Here is a 19,784-nt window from a genome sequence, read left to right as displayed (position 1 = left end):
AATCCTCAATTGAGAGTGAGAGGGAGGCAAGGGGAATTTGAGGGCAGAAGAGAAGATACCAAATAGTTGTCCTGTAGAGCAGAAGAGTCAACGGATTAGGAAAAGTCTGAGCATCCATTTGAGGTTTCATGGTTGTAAACTTGAAGTGAAATAGGTCAGCTCAGTTTTGGTTTTTTTTTTTCCCCCAGTCACATTCAGCTGCTTCTAGTGAAGTTGTGGATAAGGCAGATGGTTATTATACTGTGGGTAACCTAACACAGTGACAGCCGTGGTGAGTGGACCTTTAGTCAATTCCTCCTGGATTAAAGGAAGGGAAGAAGGAGCCAGCCAACAAGCAATTTATTACTTGCAGCAAATGCCATGGGGGCATGCCTCCATCCTTGCCATTTTAGTGCATGCTGGCTGATTGTCAGCTGCTGACACCTGCATTTCTTTGCCTAAAGACTTCTCTGGCCACCAGAGCCCATTTTGTCCCCAGCTGTGCAGCAGGCCAGAAGGAAATATCACCCTCCTCAGGAGCAATGACTGATGGAAGTTTGTCTCCCTCCATCCCTCTCTCTCACCGTCTCTGCTTGTCTGTCTGTGTGTGTGTGTGTGTGTGTGTGTGTGTGTGTGCGCGGACGCGCGTGTGTGTGTGTGTTTGTGCATGTGTGTGTATTCCACTTTTTTCCCTTGGATGAGATGACTCTGAAATGTGCATCCTACCCTTGCTCCCAAAGTCTTGGATGGCACTTCTAGTGGAAAGTGGTCTAGGCCTCCACAGTGGTATTTGGCTTGATAAATCACATTCACTGGCTGCCTTTTCTTTCCTTTCTTATTTCTTCACTCTCCTCACAGTGTTTTCTTCAGTTTCCAAATAAACTACGTGCCCTTAAGTCCTTGTCTAAGGGTCTACTTCTGGGACAATGCAACCTTAGACTATTAGTTAAGATCATGTTGTTGAAAAGATTCCAGTGTGTTGTATTCGTCAAAAAAAAATGATTATCACATGGTTTCCCTAGAAGGTAGGGAAGGGTATCGACTGTTGGTTTGGCACCGTGACCTTTTGACTACTTAAGGTGTTGCCAACCTTGGGATATTTTCATGCCATGAAAGTCAGCAAACACTGAGTTCTTTAGAAGTTCTGCTTTCCTGTCTGAGGAGAGGGAGAAAATAAAATATCTTCTTACTACAGGATACCTGATGCATGGGGGTTGAGAACCAAAGATATGATAGGAACCAAAGAGTTTGTGTCCCCATAGAATATTAAGGGCAGTTCTGGTAGAACATTGCCTTTTGCTAGGTACACCATAAAAGCTCAATAACTATTGGGTGGGTGAGTGGATAGATGGGTGGATGGATGGATGGATGGATGGCATTTAAGTATTTTTTAATCACCATAATATTAAACTGCCTGTATCAGAGTGGGCACCTGCATCCCTGGAACTTCCAACCACTGAGATAAATGGTATTGAAACCCTGTCTCTACCAAAAACACAAAAAATTAGCTGGGTGTGGTGGCAGACACCTGTAGTTCTAGGTACTCAGAAGGCTGAGGCAGGAGAATGGCGTGAACCCGGGAAGTGGAGCTTGCAGTGAGCTGAGATCATACCACTGCAGTCCAGCCTGGGCAACAGAGCAAGACTCTGTCTCAAAAAAAAAAAAAAAAAATGAAGCCTACGACCCAGGACAGGGTGATCAGCAATTTCTCTTGCTGGTGGCTGTGACACAGGGCCACCCTCTTAGGGTGCCAAGTGTATTTTTTAGGGCACACACTAGAAAAGCTGCCATCTCAGTCCTCAGCATGGGTGGGTTATTGGTGGTAATTTCATAGGATTGATACAATATGCTCATATATATGTAGTTTTTTTAAGAAAAGGAGAAGTAGCTTTCTGTGATTAGGGAGTTGAGATATTTTTTCCTTCATTGTCTCTATCTCCACTTTTATAATCTACTCATGAGACAGTATCTAAACATGTCTTAAAAGAAAAACCATCAGAGTATGTTGATTGGAGTATTTATTGAGCTTCCAGAGTGCACTAAAGGAGTATGGAGGTACCATGGTCTGCCTTCTCCAAATGCACATTGGCTTGTGAGGGGACCACAGCTGATGGTGCATGGGCAGAGCTCACGGCCTCTGTTCCCTCTCAGCCTCTGGGTTAAAGGAAGGGAGGAAGGCTCCAAGGGACAGAGGAGGCTGAGGGCTAAAGAGCTGAAGGTGGAGCAGGAGCCGCACTACTGAGGGTATTCACCATTTTCTCTGGGCATGTATCTTCCATGGAGGGGCCTGGTCCCCAAGGGACCCAATGACTTCTGCAGAAACCTCTTGGATCTGCCAAGGTCCTCCTGGGGAGAGTCCTCCTGGCTGTCCTCCTCAGAGCTGGAGCTCAGGGTGGGGGCTGCAGGCACATGGTGCAGGCTGTCTTGACAGGTCGCTGGTTGCCCAGGGCACCCGAGTCTGCTTGTAGACTTCAGGCTTTGGTTAAAGGAGGCAGAGGCCATGCACTCAGCTGCCATCTGGTCACAGGCACAGAGCAACTTCTCACACAGGCTTTGGCCCGCACCTTAGAAGGAAAGTGCAGAGTAGGAGACGTGAGATCTCTGAGGATGGCACTGGGAGCCCCCCATAGCCCTGGCCACCCCTCAGCCCTTCTCCTTCCTCCCCATCTTCCACATGCCCTCAGGGTGTGCGCTTTATATGGCTGGCAATTTTCCAACTTTCTCCTCCTGCTGGGAATGATCCCTCTGCCAGGAATGCTCTCAATGCTCTCAACAGGTGCCTGTCAAGACTAGGCTGGCTTCTCCTCCTCCAGAAAGTTTCCCTGAGCCACCAGGCTAAGGGAAGTGTCTTTCCTGCGGGTTCCCATGGAATCCCACTTCGTGTTTTTGTATATCACTGCAGGTTATGTGTTAATCACATTGTACAGTCATTGTCAGTTTATGTCTCCATTTTTCACCCTGGTGTTAGAGTAGGTAGATAGGTAGATATGAGCAGGGCAGGATAGGGCCCCAAAGAAGATCAGGCAACTGTCAGGTGACTGTCAAGCAATTGTAAGGCAGCTGACAACAGGGAGGAGAAAATTTCCTAACAAAAGGAGACATCTTGAGCTTGTGGGCAACTTCCCAATAAAAACTGAAAATGGTGAGTTTGACCTTCTTCTGGGGACATGTCCAGATATGCACAGTGGCCTTCTTCTGAGGGTGCTAGACAAGGGGAAATTGCCCTAAGAGAGTATGCACATAACTTCAGCCAGCAGAGGGTGCCTGTGGCCCTTCCTAGATACTGGCAAGTCATTGTGCATGCAGTGATTAGCCAACAGCCTGCCCAGGGGGAGGGACGAGAGGAAGAGATTGAGGGAAAAAGACAGGAAATAGTAAATCTATAAGAGCCCTGAGCCAACCATCAGGCAGGACACTCAAATCTTTCAAGTTGCCTGCTTGGCCCCTTCCAAGTGCACTTTACTTTGCTTCAGTAAACTCTTGTTTCTCCCTTAGATGTACTTCTGTCTCTTGGCTGAATTCTTTCTCCCAAGAAGAGAAGGATCAAGGACTGCAGAGCCTGCCTGGACTTGCTGCGGGTAACAATGCTGGACAGAGAACCTTGCTGACAGAGCAGAGTCCAAGCACCTACCTCAAACCTTGACAAATATTTCCCAAGTTAGTGCTCAGGAAATATGTGTTACATTTGATTACTTCTTCCTTCTCTGGGCCAGAATTTCCCTATTCATCATTCATATTGCCAGATAAAATACAGATGATCAGTTAAATTTGAATTTAAGTTAATATGTTTGAATGTATGTATGTTTAGGACATACTTATACAAAAAAAAAATGTTCATTGCTTATCCGAAATTCAAATTTAACTGGGCATCATGTATTTTTATTTGCTAGATCTGGCAAACCAACCCTATTTTTTTCAATGTACGAGTTGCATACAGTGGGAGTGATGTGACTCAAATGAAATAATATCTTTGAAGGTGCTAGACATACATAAGCTTTCTACAAATATTATCCTTGTTATCTGTGGCTTCCAATGAAGCTAAGGGATTTTTTTTTTTTTTTTTTTTTTTGCATCTAATCCTACTTCGAAATGTTCATCAACCAGATTTTTTCCTATCACATACCGCACAGACCTTCCAAGCCTCCTAAATTGGTCTCCATATCAGCCTCAGACATGCCAGTTGCATCTCAGCAGCAGGAAGTGACAAGAAGAGCAGGCAAATGTACCAAGTGTGAGAGCACAGTGGAGACATACAGAGGTCCTGTTCCCCAGAACCACTCTGTCCTTCCTCCCTATGTTTGTCTTATGACAGCACAGGCCAGGATTTGAGATGACCTCATTTCTCATCAACTAATACCTGGCATCTGGTACAGCAGGCTATGCTTAAATTTCACAGAGTCAGAACCAGTTTACTGAAGCTCTGAATCAGTTCAATCTCCAGATGCAGTGTTCCTGGATTCTGTGATACTGGAGGAATGCAGAATAAGCCTTCAGCCCAGCAGGTGAGACCTCCTGGCATGATTGCATCATGTGACAACTCATGGGCTCTAAACCCTCCCCTGGCTCCCATCCCCTATAGGAAAAAATGGAAATGCTTCTATCTTGCACATAGGTTTCTTGGGCTCATGATCTGGCACCTGTCTGTCTCCCCAGCCGGGCCTCCCACTTCCACTTTCTGTTCCAGCAATACAAAACCACAGCTCAGTTGTCCCTACGCTGCCCAGCATTCCCCAAACACCACCATTTTCCCCTTTTCCCTTTGCTTGGAATATCCGTGCCCAGTATGGCCATCTGGGAATGTGGTAAATCTTACCTCACACCTCTCCTGAATTTTCCCAAATTATCCTGTTCTCACTGCCATACTGTAGACTCAAATGCCTTTACCCCCATTCCCAGGGTCCCTGTGCTACCTGTTAGCACATATACTACATGGGATTCGAATAGTTGCTTCCCTACATCTCTTCCCTCCAAGCTGTGCGTAATTTGAGGCAAGGATCATGAAAGTTCATTGGTTGCCTGGTTCCTGGTGAAGGTTTGTTGGTTAAGTGGATAATAGAATGAACAAATGAATGAGTGAATCAATGAGTGATATGTAAACACAAAGCTCCTAGGATGTGACAGACATAGCTGATCATACAAGGCAAGACAATACGGCAGTCCATGCACTGTGCTGAGGTTGTGTAGAGGAAAAAGAAGGGATGGACGGTCCAGCTAGTGGACTTACCCAGACGAAAATGAAAATGAGAACTAACTCTTGTAGGGCCCCTGTAAAATTCTAGGGCAAGTGTTTCCTTTTAAACTGCAAACTGTAAGGGAAGTGCATCCACTGATATGAATGAGGAAATGGAGCTGGAGAATGCAGATAAAGTCAAATCTATAGCAAGTCTCCGTTCACTGTCAGGGGCCTGCCCATGGAGATTGCACTTTTCAGAGTGCTCCCCACCTGAGGCCCTGAAGGGATACAGAGGAGCCTCTGGCTTCCACTATAGGGAGGAGTGGAGCTGCTGGCACGCCTCGCTCTTCAGCCAGGGCCAGTCCCCCTTTTCAAAATAGTATTCCTCAGATCTCCCTTGGGAAACGGACGCTGCTTCTTAGAAAAAGAAAAAATACTTAGAAACTCACTAGTATGGTGAAGAATCAGCTTTAGTTCTAAAGTGATATGGTTTTACAATTCCAATCCCAATTCTCCCACTTATTTCTATCTGTGTGATCTTGGGCCTCAGTTGCCTTATCTGCTATATGGGAAGAATAATAGTGCTTCCTCGTGAAACTGTTTAGAGGATTAATTCTGTTAACACACATCAAGAGCTGAGAATCAATAAGCTTGGGCTCTTTATGTTAGTCCCAGCCTGCTCGTCACCAGCTCTGTGACTTAGGCAGCTCACCCCCTTGACAGTGAATCTCCCCATCAGTGGAAGAGTTGTGATAATATGCGCCTCAACATTAAGAAGAGTATTGGCCAGGCGCGGTGGCTCATGCCTGTAATCATGGCATTTTGGGAAGCCAAGGCGGGCGGATCACGAGGTCAGGAGACAGAGACCATCCTGGCCAACATAGTGAAACCCCATCTCTACTAAAAATACAAAAATTAGCTGGGCATGGTGGCACGTGCCTGTAATTCCGGCTACTTGGGAGGCTGAGGGAGGAGAATCGCTTGAATCAGGGAACCAGAGGTTACAGTGAGCCAAGATTGTACCACTGTACTCCAGCCTGATGGCCGAGTGAAGCTCCATCTCAAAAAAAAAAAAAAAAAAAAAAAAAAAAAAAAAACTAAAAGAAAAGAGAAGATGAGAAGAGTATTAAGTCACAGTACAGATGAAGAAGTGCTTGGGAAAGCATCCACAGTCACGATGCTGAACTGAAAGAAATAATAACTCACTGTGCAACCAACAGCACTTACACTTGGGTGTATGATCCACACACACAACCGGTGACCGAGGAAGCCTCTCAAGCAGGCAGCCCAGCCTTCTCACTTGTTCTAGGCAGCAGTGATGGGACAAGCAGCACCTAAGACCAAGGAAAACGCTTTACTTCTCAGAACTCCCAGCTTCCCTAGGAACCCCCTCAAGCACAGCCTGCTTCTCCTACATGCCCTATAGTAGTGAGGGAAGCCAGTGCCTCCTTTCCAGTGCACACAGGGCTGACTCATATACACACCAAGGGCCATCGTGGATGGTTGTTAGGGTTGTATACTGCACAAAGGCCACATCTAAGGCAGCATCAATCATACTGTATGCATCTTATTATTAAAAAATTTTTTTTTATTTTTATTGTAACTGTTCATGGCAAAGATAGGTTATTTACATATTTATTTAAACGATTTTCTAACAGATGGAAATAGAGTCTTAAGGAAGGTTAAATTTATGCAAAGGTACCATATGGGCTAGCAGTAGCCTTGCTCCCTCCGATCTTTATACAAAGGTACCATACGGGCTAGCAGTAGCCTTGCTCCCTCCGATCTTTATGCAAAGGTACCATACGGGCTAGCAGTAGCCTTGCTCCCTCCGATCTTTATGCAAAGGTACCATACGGGCTAGCAGTAGCCTTGCTCCCTCCGATCTTTATGCAAAGGTACCATACGGGCTAGCAGTAGCCTTACTCCCTCCGATCTTTATGCAAAGGTACCATACGGGCTAGCAGTAGCCTTGCTCCCTCCGATCTTTATGCAAAGGTACCATACGGGCTAGCAGTAGCCTTACTCCCTCCGATCTTTATGCAAAGGTACCATACGGGCTAGCAGTAGCCTTACTCCCTCCGATCTTTATGCAAAGGTACCATACGGGCTAGCAGTAGCCTTACTCCCTCCGATCTTTATGCAAAGGTACCATACGGGCTAGCAGTAGCCTTACTCCCTCCGATCTTTATGCAGAGGTACCATACGGGCTAGCAGTAGCCTTACTCCCTCCGATCTTTATGCAGAGGTACCATACGGGCTAGCAGTAGCCTTACTCCCTCCGATCTTTATGCAGAGGTACCATACGGGCTAGCAGTAGCCTTACTCCCTCCGATCTTTATGCAGAGGTACCATACGGGCTAGCAGTAGCCTTACTCCCTCCGATCTTTATGCAGAGGTACCATACGGGCTAGCAGTAGCCTTACTCCCTCCGATCTTTATGCAGAGGTACCATACGGGCTAGCAGTAGCCTTACTCCCTCCGATCTTTATGCAAAGGTACCATATGGGCTAGCAGTAACCTTACTCCCTCCGATCTTTGACATGAAGAGTTAATCTCACATCCACAGTGCACTGTCATTTGTCCCTAGCCTTAAAAAAGGACAGAGTAACCATCCTGAGCATAAATAAAGAACTGCATCTAGAAAAGTGTCCAGCATAGATCAGGACCTCATAAATACATGAAAAGGAATCAATGTCTTGCTTTTCATATCCACCCATCTTGGCTGATACGGCCTCACAATATCCAGTGTCCCCTCTTGCCAGGTGGACATCCTTAAGAAACTTGTGATGACTTCAGCCAATAGGGAGATACAGTTGCTCCCCAAATACTCCCTTTTCAACTCTTCCGTGTCTTTTAATAATTCTCACTCTGTCTGGGAGGCCACAGCTCCAGCAGGGATAAGTCATAGACTCTTGTGGCTTTTTTATTGCACCCCTTCTCAACCAGTTATCTGCTTATTAACTTTTCCACGTTGCTAGCAATCAGAGGAACAATGCCCCTCATATGCTTACAAGGCCACTGGCTAGAGGTCAGCGTCTGCCTCCTTTAGCTATTAGCACAAAAGAGCCACAAAATCTTGTGTGTGTATTTGGCAGGGATGGGTGGGGGTGGATACTTGATATGATAGTTAAACTCTAAAGTCAGTGAGTGAATCGGAAATCATATATAAACCAAAACACTCATAAAATCACTGAAACTGTCCACAACGTACAGTATCCGTGGTCTTGAAAATACATTCTTTAAAAAATTATATTAGTTTGACTAATATAATTAGTCAAGGGTTTTCTCCTGTTGACCTTGAGTTTTTCAGTTTCTTTCTACAGATGTGAAGTAGCCATATCATAACTTCCCTGCCCAACTGGTCAAATTTAATATTTTTGTGAAATATGGTCAGTTACCAGGAAACATCTTCAAAATCATACCCACTTTTTCCCAAGGGGTTCAACAGAACGCAGAGACTGCTACTGGCTACGTTTCTATCTGTTGCCTCGTCTCATTGAGGGCTATGTACTAAAAAACCTTGACACTATTTAAATTGTCCTCTGTCATGGAGAACAGCGGGCATATGGATGAACCTCAGAATGTAAACATGCTTGTGACTCCACAGTGTGGCATAACCTTCGCTAGAGTAAAAACTTCTTTCGGGTTCCCTGGTGGGAGGTAGGTTTTGAAGTTTGCCTGTGCAGCAGAGCCTGGATTTCCTTCACTGAAAACCTCAGAGGAGGATAATGAAGCCGGGATAGCTGAGAGGTAGAGGCAGTGGAAAGAAAGTGAATGGGTAAAAAAATACAGCCACCCACACATCCAACCTGCAGCAGACATGCTCCATATTCCTGCCATTACTGTGTCCTTTGTGTTAGCTATGACAAGCCTTGTCTTTTTGTGTGTCTAAAATTCATCGATAGTTGCTGATTTTGCTTTGCAACCATACCACCCGAGGAGGACGTGTGTCTTTTGAATGCAGGTCTCTCCATTGGCTGTGGACTGGGGCTGTCCCTACGTGCAGTCTCTACTACAAAAATACAAAAAACTAGCTGGGCGAGGTGGCGGGCGCCTGTAGTCCCAGCTACTCGGGAGGCTGAGGCAGGAGAATGGCGTGAACCCGGGAGGCGGAGCTTGCAGTGAGCTGAGATCCGGCCACTGCACTCCAGCCTGGGCCACAGAGCAAGACTCTGTCTCAAAAAAAAAAAAAAAAAAAAAAAAAAAATTTGATCAACGCTACTTTGAGAAAATTCCTTAAACTCAGGTTGAGTCCTCCGTGGTGTCCTCTGTTTACCCTACTGTATTTATTATGTTGGGTAGTACTTTTCTTTAATTGTCCATCTCTTTCACCAAATAAGCTTCTACTGGGCAAAAGTAGTTTGTTTTATTTTGCTTTGTGAGGGCGAAATCATTGTTGCATCTCTGCCACCTAGCATAGTGGCTGGCACAGAGCAAAAGCTCAAGCGGTATGGATTGAATGCACATTTAAATGAATGAATACATTAATGAGTACATGAGGTCAATGAAAATTCTTTCAAGTGGTAGATGTGAAAATTAGCAGTTATATTTAAAAGGTGTTGAGAGAAGTTACACTTAAAAGGCTGATTTATTTTTTTTTTTTTTTTTTTTTGAGACGGAGTCTGGCTCTGTCTCCCAGGCTGGAGTGCAGTGGCCGGATCTCAGCTCACTGCAAGCTCCGCCTCCCGGGTTTACACCATTTTCCTGCCTCAGCCTCCGGAGTAGCTGGGACCACAGGCGCCCGCCACCTCGCCCGGCTAGTTTTTTGTATTTTTAGTAGAGACGGGGTTTCACCGTGTTAGCCAGGATGGTCTCGATCTCCTGACCTCGTGATCCACCCGTCTCGGCCTCCCAAAGTGCTGGCATTACAGGCTTGAGCCACCGCGCCCGGCCTAAAAGGCTGATTTTAATGTGGCCTTCTGCAGGAAAAACCAAGTGGAGACCTTAATTCCACATGTTGGTTATTGCTAAATAGGTGGACTTGGGGTCATTTGAAGGTTATTTGTAGATTGGCCCTCTTAGGGTAGCTGGGCAGTATTTGTCAATGTACTGAAAGGGCTCTAGGCCCCCAGATCAAAAGATGTGGATCTTTCTGGCTCTGCCTTTTCCAAGGTGAACGACCTCAAACAAGTCAGTCCCTGAGTCTCAGCTGCTCACCAGGAGAATGGGCCTATAATGCTGAAGAGCCTCCTGAGTGAGCAGCGGTGTGCACCAAGCTTTTAGTGAGGCCCAAGGTGCAGCCTGGTGTCCAGGAGAGCTGTCACCACTCCCTGGTGCAGACAGCATCAGCACTACTACACTAGAGCTGTCACTGCTGGCTCTCCATACCTGTCCAGGTCATCCCTTGGCTCGCCTCTTCCTTCTTGTCCACAGTAACAGCCATAAGACTCAAATTCCTCTGGGCACCGGGATGTCAGACAAAAGAGCATCTCTCCAAGCTGTGGCATCACCTGCATGTTGTCCCCACTTCCCAGGTGCAGGAAGGTGAATCTGTCACAGGCTGAAAGGAACAGGAATTGTCCGGAGAGCAAGGACTGTCGGGGCAGCCATTGCAAGAGGAAGGCCATGTGAGCTTCCGGTTTGTATGTGGACAACTCTAGGTTCTTGCAAAGGAACCCCATGTCCTACTCCTTGGCTCACCATTCTTCTGGGAAAGCTGTTATGGCTCATCCCCTGCTTGGGATGCATTGTCTTTCAGAGACCAAGTCTTTTCTCTCTAGGCTTCTAATGCTCCTTATTAAATCTCCCTAAGGGATGGAGACTTCTCTGGACCCAAGATGCTCTTTGGGGCCATGTCTTATTACTGAGTAGACCTGGCATCCTGGGAGCATCCCAGCTGAAATCTTATGCTTTCTGGTGGCATCAGGTTAGCACACCTGGTTGGGCTTGCCTTTCTCTCCTCTGCCTCTCCGTCTCCCCATTCCTTTCTCTTTCTCTGTCTCTATTTCTCCTCCTTCTATCCTTCCTCCTCTGTCCACGAATCTCAAATGCAGCTTTCTCCATAGCTCTGCATTGGACACCATGGAAGCCATACTCAGATACTAACAAAGCCCCTCCTCTGTGGGCCCAACAGGCTGTGGCCTCCTTGCAGGTGCAGAGGCTTTTTCAAGGCATCAGAGGGAGGAGAGACAAAGGAGGAAAATGATCAAAACCCAAGTGCTTAATTCTTTCCAATAAAGCACGGTGTGGACGATGTGAAACTCTTTCCCTCTGGGCCAGTAAGAGTGGTGGCAGCTCGAGGTCAGGGGCTCAGAAGACTGTGGCTCCTCCCCCAGGCTCAGCTTCCCAGTGACTGAGGGGCTACAGGCAGCTTACATCTCCTCTGAACCTCAAGGTGCGTATCCAGTCAGGGGGGGTTATGTCTTCTAGTCACACGCCCATGAGAAGGTCACAGCGTGAAAAGGTGGCCTACAGTGATTCTTCATAGCCTAACCAAAAGATCCCAGCAGTGGGGAGGACAAGCACTGCTTCTGCTCACCTTTTTCAGTTGTCTCCTCAGGGCCATTTTCAACAGATGACACTGCCAGCCCCAGAGATTTAATGCCAGCGGGGACAACGGTTACAAGTTTAGCTGTAACCCTTGTTGCAACTATCTCTGCAGATCCTGAAAATGAAAAACTTCATGGTTCGGATTTAAAAAGTGGCTCAAGGAGAGATTTGCAGATGGACACATGAAAACCAAATGCAAACAGATAGAACACCATAGTGTTAGGAGAGTGTTCCTCAAACTGGGTTTGCAGATATCCAGGCAGATTCTTAGGGATCCATGAATTCTACATGAGAATGTCCAAATTTTCTACAATAACTTTAGCACTGTTGGGAGCCTGTGCTAGACCACCTGGATGACATCCCAGGGAGGAGGACTGCAGAGGTTCCCAGGCTTGTGTTTGTGTCACGTTTAATATCACATGCCTGACCAGTGAAGGGGCATTATGGCGCTCACAGCAAGTGAAGAGGTAAAGAAACTGGTGGAGAAATTAAGGCAACTCATGGTACACAACAAGGTGGGCAAGCAAAACCACTCCTGGAAGCCCTTATTTCCTTGTTCAAGTGCAGCAACAGCTTCTCATTATTTGCAGAATCTAGTGCAAGGTCCTTCCTGTGGTCTGCAAGACTTGCTTGTGACCTGGCCCTTCCTTCCTCACCAACACATCTCTTACCACCTGCCTGGCACTCTCTCTGGATCTCCTTTTGCTCTGATGTGTCAGTCTCACCTGCCCTCTTAGCTGGAGGCAGCAAAGTCTCCCGTCCACAGACCAAATCTCCAGCCTTCCCAGTACAGCGAAGGGAACAGTAGGAGGCTCAGCCTCACAAATCTGCTGACCCAGGCTCAGTTTCCAGAGTACTGGGTAAGGTCTGGCATGTTTGTGCCCGCTGGATTGCAGTCTTTCCCCAAATCCACCATATTGGTTTGCTTCATGCATCTGGTCATCTACTTCCTCTTACTCAACTCCAGTTTCTGTGAGACTAAAGCCCTGTTTGTAACCTCAGTCTCCTAGGTTTAGCATCCTGCCCAGTTCTGCAATCCCGCAAATAGAAGCAAGTTATCTGGTTTCTTTCTATCATGTTCTCCACGTTGGAAACTCACCTAGTCAGTGGAAAGAGTTCATGAGTTAGTGTTAAAGAGATCTGAGTTTGAGTTTCAGCTTAGCTACATACTAGGTGTACAACCCTGGGCAAATCACTTCGCCTCTCTAAATCTTAATGTCTCCATTCGTAAAATTATACTAATAATACTTCTTTTGGTGTTTGAATAAGCCTTGTAGCTAAATGCCTAGCAATTAAGAAATAGTCAGTAGTAGCTATCAGAACTGCTCAGTGAATGAGAAAATAACCATACAGCTAATCCAGGATTAAGACTTTCCAGCTAGAACATTCTACAAGCCAAAGGAGCTGCCAGAGCCCAGTGTCTTCTCTGTGCTGAGTCTGAATAGCCAGTAGCCCTCACCTCCTGAGGAAGAACTTTCTGAACTATTGGTGCTAATCTAATTTCAGATCCCCTCACTCTCTTTAGATCAGGGCATTTGGTGTTAATCATCCTGCCTGGGCCAGCTGCACCATTTGGGGAATAAATGCCTCTGATTCTTGCCTTGTCAGCTCCCATGCCAACAAGGTCACAGTGCATCTCATTTGGAACCCAGTTGATGTCATGAATGTGTTAAGGACAAAGGACATAAATGTGGCATGAACATAGGCAGGCAGAGCCCTGTATGCTTACCTGGAGGGAACGTAGCCCTAGCAGCTCCCACTCCTTCCTGATCTTGGCCTGCTTCTGTTCCCCAAAGAAGAGAGACAGCATGAGCATCCACCCCAGCCTGTCCCACCTGGGTTTCCAGAGGCGCTTCCCACCCACTGCACACAGGCTGCCATGTGCTCTTCACTCTGCCCCTGGCCAACCTCCCACCACGAGATTTTCTAGGAGAGCTGGTGAGACCCGGGCTGCTGCTGAGCCAAAGGGAACTCCCAGACACAGGCTTGCTGGCAAATGCAGCCGCAGCTTGTCAGGCTGGAAGCAAGTGAGTTTGTGCAAATACTTTGGGAATGACAGCTTCTTTAGAATTTGGAGAAAAACTGAAAAGTACATGTTGGAACAGAGGAGCATTGCAGTACAGAGACAGCAGAACTGCGTGGTTGAAGTTGTTTGCTATGTGACTCCAGGAAAAGCACTGAGCCTCATTTCCTCTGTAAACTGAATTTGTTGTTATTGTTACTTGAGTTATTAAGCTCCTACTACATGCTAGGTATGGCAGCAAGGGCTTCTTGTATTAACTTACTACAACCCCTTGAGTTGGTTCTATGCTCACCCTCATTCAGAGATGAGAAAGGAGACACACAGAAAAATTGAGTCCCTTTTCCAAGGTCACAGAGCTAGGAGGTGGCTACAAACCCAGGCAGCCTGGTTGAAGTTGGTATGCTTAACCACTAGGCAGACTATTTCATTTCTGGCTGTGTCACACACAAAAATGTTAGAGATGCTGACTCAAAAGTTCTTGGAAAGACAGAAACTACCTTAAGTTTAATGTGTTCAAAGATCAAGACTATGCTAATGTTCTATGAAAACCAGGCTTTGAAGTTGACTGATATGGACACAATTGCTCCATGAAAGAGGGAGATTCTGGACCGTTCTAAACTGGGACAGATTGTTCTATTCAAAAGCAAAACCTATAGACTCAGAACGAAAGGACTACCAAGCTGAACTACCCTGGGCAAATGACTCTACTTCTCAGAGCTTGTTTGTCTGTAAAATGAGGATAGGCCAGGGAAGACTAACTCAGAGGATGTTTGTAAGGGGCTTGGGAATGATATGCTGGCACATCAGAGGCCCTCAACAAGGTCACTGCTCGTTAACCAAAGAACCCATTTACTTACCTATTCATTCTAAGTAATTGGTAAATAATAGTCATCTATTTGTGCTTATTAATAAAGGATCCATGGTTTTTTACACATCAGGTTAACTCTGCTGATGAAATTTTGGCCTAGATATTTTTAGGAAAGACAGTGTTCTCTAAGAGCCACTATTGTATAAAGGAAAGGAAACAGTCTGACAGCCTAAAGTCTGGGCTTGGAGAACAGCCCAGCAAGTTACTTGCTGAGTGACTCTCAACTTGTATTCTTCCTGAGCCTCAGTTTCCTACATATACTGTAAAATGGGTATAATAATATTTCTTTCAGGTTCCATTGAGAAGTGGTCACAGGACTGAGCACAGATATTTAGATATTTGAAATATTTCTCCACTGGATTCCAGGCTGTCCTTTTCCAAATTCCCCTCTGCTTACTTGTCTTTGAGAGAGTGGTCAGTCTGTCCGCCTCAGTCTCTGCAGCCACTGTGAAAAGAAATCACCCAACTTTAATGATCGGTTCAGCTATGTGCCAAAGCCAAACAGAGGAAACAGATTTGGGGGCTAAGGATGGAAGAGAGGAGGCTTAGGGTAATCTGATCAGGGCATATGGCTGCACAATGGTGTTCAGCAAGGTCTCAATTTGGTAAGAAAGGGGCCAGACTAGAGCCAGGCCTGTGTTTAGGCACAAAGACCGGTAAATGCTATCTTCAGGGGTGAAGGGCCATTATTTCCCTGAGGTTTGGAACAGGTCCCTGTGGGAAGGCAGCTTAAGAGAGGGTTTAGAAGGAAAAAGTCTCTAATCACAGCGTTGCCACTCAGCTCTGTGTCTTAGACAATTCATCTCTAAATCTCAATCACCTGCCTTAAAATGGAAGTTGTAGCTATCATTCCATAGGGATGTGTAAGCATTAAATGAGATTATGTATTTTAAGCAAGCTGTCCAGTATCCAGCCTATGATTTGATAGTGTGTGCTGTTTTTTATAGCCACATCTGGGAGAAGACACTGATCTAGAGTCTCCCCATGCTCACTCTCACTTAATCCTCATGCCACTCTAAAGGATAGGTGTAATCATCCCCTTTCAGGGATTAGTGAATGATAGACCAGTTCTCAGTCTGGTTTATAAATAAAGTTTTATTGGAACACAGTCACTTGCATTAATTTAGGGGTTGTCTGTGCCTGCTTTTGTGCTACAGTAGCAGAGCTGAACAACTGTGACAGAGACCCTATGGCTCACAAAGCCTAAAATATTAACTGAGATAGTTTGGATATGTGTCCCCACCCAAATCTCATGTTGAAATGTAATCCCCAATGTTGGAGGTGGGGCCTGGTGGGAGGTGATTGGATTATGGGGGTGGATTTCTCATGAATAGTTTAACACCATCCCTTTGATGCTGTTCTCATGACAGTGAGTTCTTGTGAGATCTGGTTGTTTAAAAGTGTATAGCACCTCCCCACTCTCATTGTGTGTCTTTGGGTTCCACACCAGTTCCTTTTGACTCACCTTCTCCTGAAAGGGCTGTCAGGCTGGTGTCTGTGGGCTCCGCAGGAACCACTGGAAAGAGAGAGCTCCCAGTAGCAGTGACTAATGCAACACAGTGTCAAAACCTAGCACAGGCTGGGGATTGCTGGCCCAAGAGAGTAAAGGGGCTGAGAAAAGGGTTGCTAAGAAGAGTTGTTCATCCTGTCTTAGGAGTCACTTGCCCCTGCTGCTCCTCCCAGAACATGGTGTGCCCTGCAAGAACCCAGCTCAGAAGGGAGCACAGCCACAGCTGGGTTCAGGTTCAGATCCTGGCTGAAGGCAACGAAAGAAAACCTCAAAGATATCCCAGCTTGAGGAGACCTCTGTTCCAAAGGGAGGCAGAGGTGTTGAGGATAAAAAGAGTGCTGGACTCAGAAGCTACATAGAGATATGACATGCACATACGCACACACTCATGCACGTGCATTCACACTCACACACTCACATACACATATTGAAAGAGATCAAATGAAATACACAGGCAGACAGCCCAGGCGGCGCCTTGAGCCTAGTTAAAAGTTGACCCCACAGGCAGACAGCCCGGGCGGCGCCTTGAGCCTAGTTAAAAGTTGACCCCGGACCTAACCAATTATGTTATCTATAGATTCCAGGCATTGTATAGACAAGCATTGTGAAGGTCCCTGTCTTGTTCTTTTTCTGTTCTAATTACCGGTGCTTGCCATATATCTCTCAACTTCCTGAGCCCAGTATAAACACATCCCACCATATGTCTCCCCTCCATATGTCTCTCAACTTCCTGGGCTCATCCCACCATATGTCTCCCCACCATATATCAAAGACTACCATATATCTCAACTTTAGAAAGACACCACCTGGAAAGTCCCCAATAAGAACACAGCCGTTTGTGAGAGCGCGGGAACCAATAAAAAAACTGCTAAATGTATAAACTTAAAATGTTAACCAATTGTAATGCTGTAACCTAGAGAGTTCCCTCGTTCCTCTGCAACTTTGCAGGTCCTGTTTGCATTAGGCTATAAAAAGCCAGCACATGCATTGTTCGGGGCCCTCTTGTATGTTGTAGAACGGAAGGACCAAGTTCGAACTTGCATTAAAGATCCTTGCCGCTTGGCTTTGACTCTGGACTCTGGTGGTCTTCTTCGGGGAATAAACGGTCTGGGCATAACAATATGCACACCCCATACATGCCCATGCACACATCCACACACACTCATGCATGCACATACACACCTGCTTTCTCTTTAACAAACACCAAACACTGCACGACTAGTTCTGGGAGAGAGACTCCGACCCCAGGAGAGGAGGGATGCTCCGCCAAGGTGTACCTTGGACTTCTCATCCCCAGATGCCTAAAGGTGTTGGGACTGAGAGATCATGGAAATTGGTGAACAAGGAGTGGCAGGCATAAACCTGACTCCCATTTTTGGCAAGATCCATGTTTTAGATTAGGAATCATCACTTGCTTGGTTCAGTGGACAGTTATTAAGCACCTATCCTGTTCTGAAAAGAAACATGTGAAAAGCAGCCTCCCCTTCAAAAAGCCTCTATTGGACCCAGGCTGCCCCTTTTGCTGCAAGTTCTGGAGAGTGCATGGAGAAAGGGGAGGAAGGGAGAGGAGGAGGTAGTGGGTCTGATCCTGGGAAACTGGCAGCCAGGAGCTTACTTAGCTAGGAGGGACCTCACTCCACCTAAGCACTACGTCCTGTCCCAGTCACACTACATACCAGGGCTCTGACTACAGAGTGAGAAAGGGGAGAGAATGCACTTAGGATCTCCATCTACACTGGAATAAATTCACACCCGTTCACACAGTAGGGGGCTGAGTTTGCACTGGGGCCATTTGATGTTGGGCATTTGAATTGGGTATATCAGAAGTAGCACATCTCCTAGCCAGGGAAGGCAGGATCACTTCCAGTGTCACAGTCACTCCAGCTCCAGTGAGGTAGGCCTGGGGGAGGAGGTGTATCTACCAGCTCCCATCAGCATCTGGGCCCTTGTGGTTCAAGAGCCAGCAACCCTGGGAGGCCTTACCTCTGGGCAGAAGTGTTGTCAACTCTTCCTTGATGGTTGTCTCTGAAAAGAAAACACATTGAAAAGTCAGTTGAGAGCAGTGGGTTTCAGGGAAGGTTTGAAGATGCTGGACTTGGCACCTAGAGACATGCACCAATGACTGGTCCCAAACCAGCTCCTGTCCACATCCTCAACCCCACGGCTGATGCAGCCAGGTTCTTCCTACCTGGAGTCTGAGCCAGGCAGAAGGAGGTGTCCAGAAGGTTCAGAGAAGAGTTGAGGCTGGACCGAGCCAAGCACTCTATGGCAGCCTTATCACAGGTACACAGCAGGTGCTCACAGTGGTCCCTGGACTCTGCACAGAGCAAGAGCACAGCTGGTTGGAAAGATCTCACCTGGAATCCCAAGAGGTAATTCAAGCTCCAAGACTGAGTTCCTCATCTCCCCTGCCAAAACCCCACTCCCCTTGCAATCTCCATCTTATTCATGTCAGCTCTATCTCTTTAGGTGTGTAGACCGAAACCAGGCCCATACCCACTCCTCTTCTCTCACACATGCACCCAGGGCAGCAAGCAATTCCATTGGCTCCACTTACAACAGGGAGTCTGACCACATCTCCACGCCTCCACTCTACCACACTGGGCAGAGGCCTTATTGTCTCGTGCCTGGTCATGGTAGTGGCGTCCTAACTACACCCCCCTGTTTCTGCCCTGCTGCTCAATCTACTCTCATCCAGGAGTCAGAACAATCCTTTAGAAACTCAGGTCTAACCATGCCTTTATTCTGTTCAGAACCTTCCAGCGTCTTCCCACCTCAACCTACAAGTCTCATTGTCACCTAGAAAATGTCACATAATTGGTCCCCCCACCCATAGCCCCTATTCCTTCTGAGATCACATCCTCTTCCACTCCCTCCTCATCAACCCATCTGTGTCTCACTTCTCCCCTATTTCTCAACCACACCAGGCATCTCAAGCCTCAGGGCTGGTCCACGAGCTGTTCCTCTGTCTGCTTTGCTCCTCTTCCATATATCTGCAAGGATGCCTTCCCACCCATTCTTTAGGTCATCCTCAACTCTCGTCATCTCAGGGAGGCTTTTCTTGACCTTCCCATTTAAAGAGAACCCCCCCTTTCCCTCCACAGGCCTTTGCCCTGATTCATTTTCCTCCACAGCTCTTGTCCCTCTCTAACATACTATACAATTTGTTTTGGATAGCTTCAGTGTCTGACAATGGTAAGGACATTCCAGAAGGTCAGGCTATCCCCAACACAGAAGACTGTCTTGCATTGGTGTAGGTGCACAATACATATATGTTGAGTGGATGAATGAATCATGTTTTCTGGGTTCACTGTGCCTCCCACCTGGTGGTTCATACCCACCTCCTCCCCTCAATTCCTCCTTGATGCTCCATACTCCAGCCAGTCTGTATTATATAGACTTGAGTGTTAGTCAGATCAGGATCCAAACCTTGACTTTGCCTCTTTGCAGCTGTGTGGCTTTGGGCAAGTTATTTAAGCTGCATACAATGCCCCTATCTAAATAGGGTTGTAAGGAAGATCAGAGTTTCTGTGTATAAGCCTACGGCACATAATAAATACACATAAAGTATGGCTCTAATATAGGACCCCCTATATGCTGTGTTCTGCTTTCCCTCCATGCCTTTGCATATTCTACCTCTGCCAGGGTTGTCTAGAGACATGAAATAAAATTCCTGGAGTCACACAGTAAATAAGGTGGGAGCTGAGATTTGAACCTATGTGTTTCTGATTCTTACTGG

The 19,784-nt window shown here is 46.6% G+C and overlaps 1 protein-coding gene across 1 annotated transcript in view; it reads right to left on the bottom strand.

Moving 5' to 3' along the window:
• Positions 1-1,982: 1,982 nt before the first annotated feature.
• OC90 (otoconin 90) overlaps positions 1,983-19,784 on the bottom strand; it is a 37,822-nt gene continuing 20,020 nt past the window's right edge. Inside the window, exons 7-14 of the mRNA XM_010380300.2 lie at positions 18,234-18,362; positions 18,029-18,070; positions 16,001-16,051; positions 13,374-13,427; positions 11,634-11,759; positions 10,484-10,655; positions 6,380-6,486; positions 1,983-2,543 (exon numbers count right to left, since the gene is read on the bottom strand). Coding sequence (XP_010378602.2) covers positions 2,215-2,543; positions 6,380-6,486; positions 10,484-10,655; positions 11,634-11,759; positions 13,374-13,427; positions 16,001-16,051; positions 18,029-18,070; positions 18,234-18,362 — 1,010 coding nt within the window. The 3' untranslated portion in view covers positions 1,983-2,214. The remainder of the gene's footprint in view (positions 2,544-6,379; positions 6,487-10,483; positions 10,656-11,633; positions 11,760-13,373; positions 13,428-16,000; positions 16,052-18,028; positions 18,071-18,233; positions 18,363-19,784) is intronic.

Source organism: Rhinopithecus roxellana, chromosome 9, assembly GCF_007565055.1.
Source record: "Rhinopithecus roxellana isolate Shanxi Qingling chromosome 9, ASM756505v1, whole genome shotgun sequence".
In the NCBI taxonomy this organism is placed as follows: domain Eukaryota; kingdom Metazoa; phylum Chordata; class Mammalia; order Primates; family Cercopithecidae; genus Rhinopithecus; species Rhinopithecus roxellana.
The sequence above is the reverse complement of the archived record's forward strand: the minus strand, read 5'-3'. Positions and strand labels throughout refer to the sequence as shown.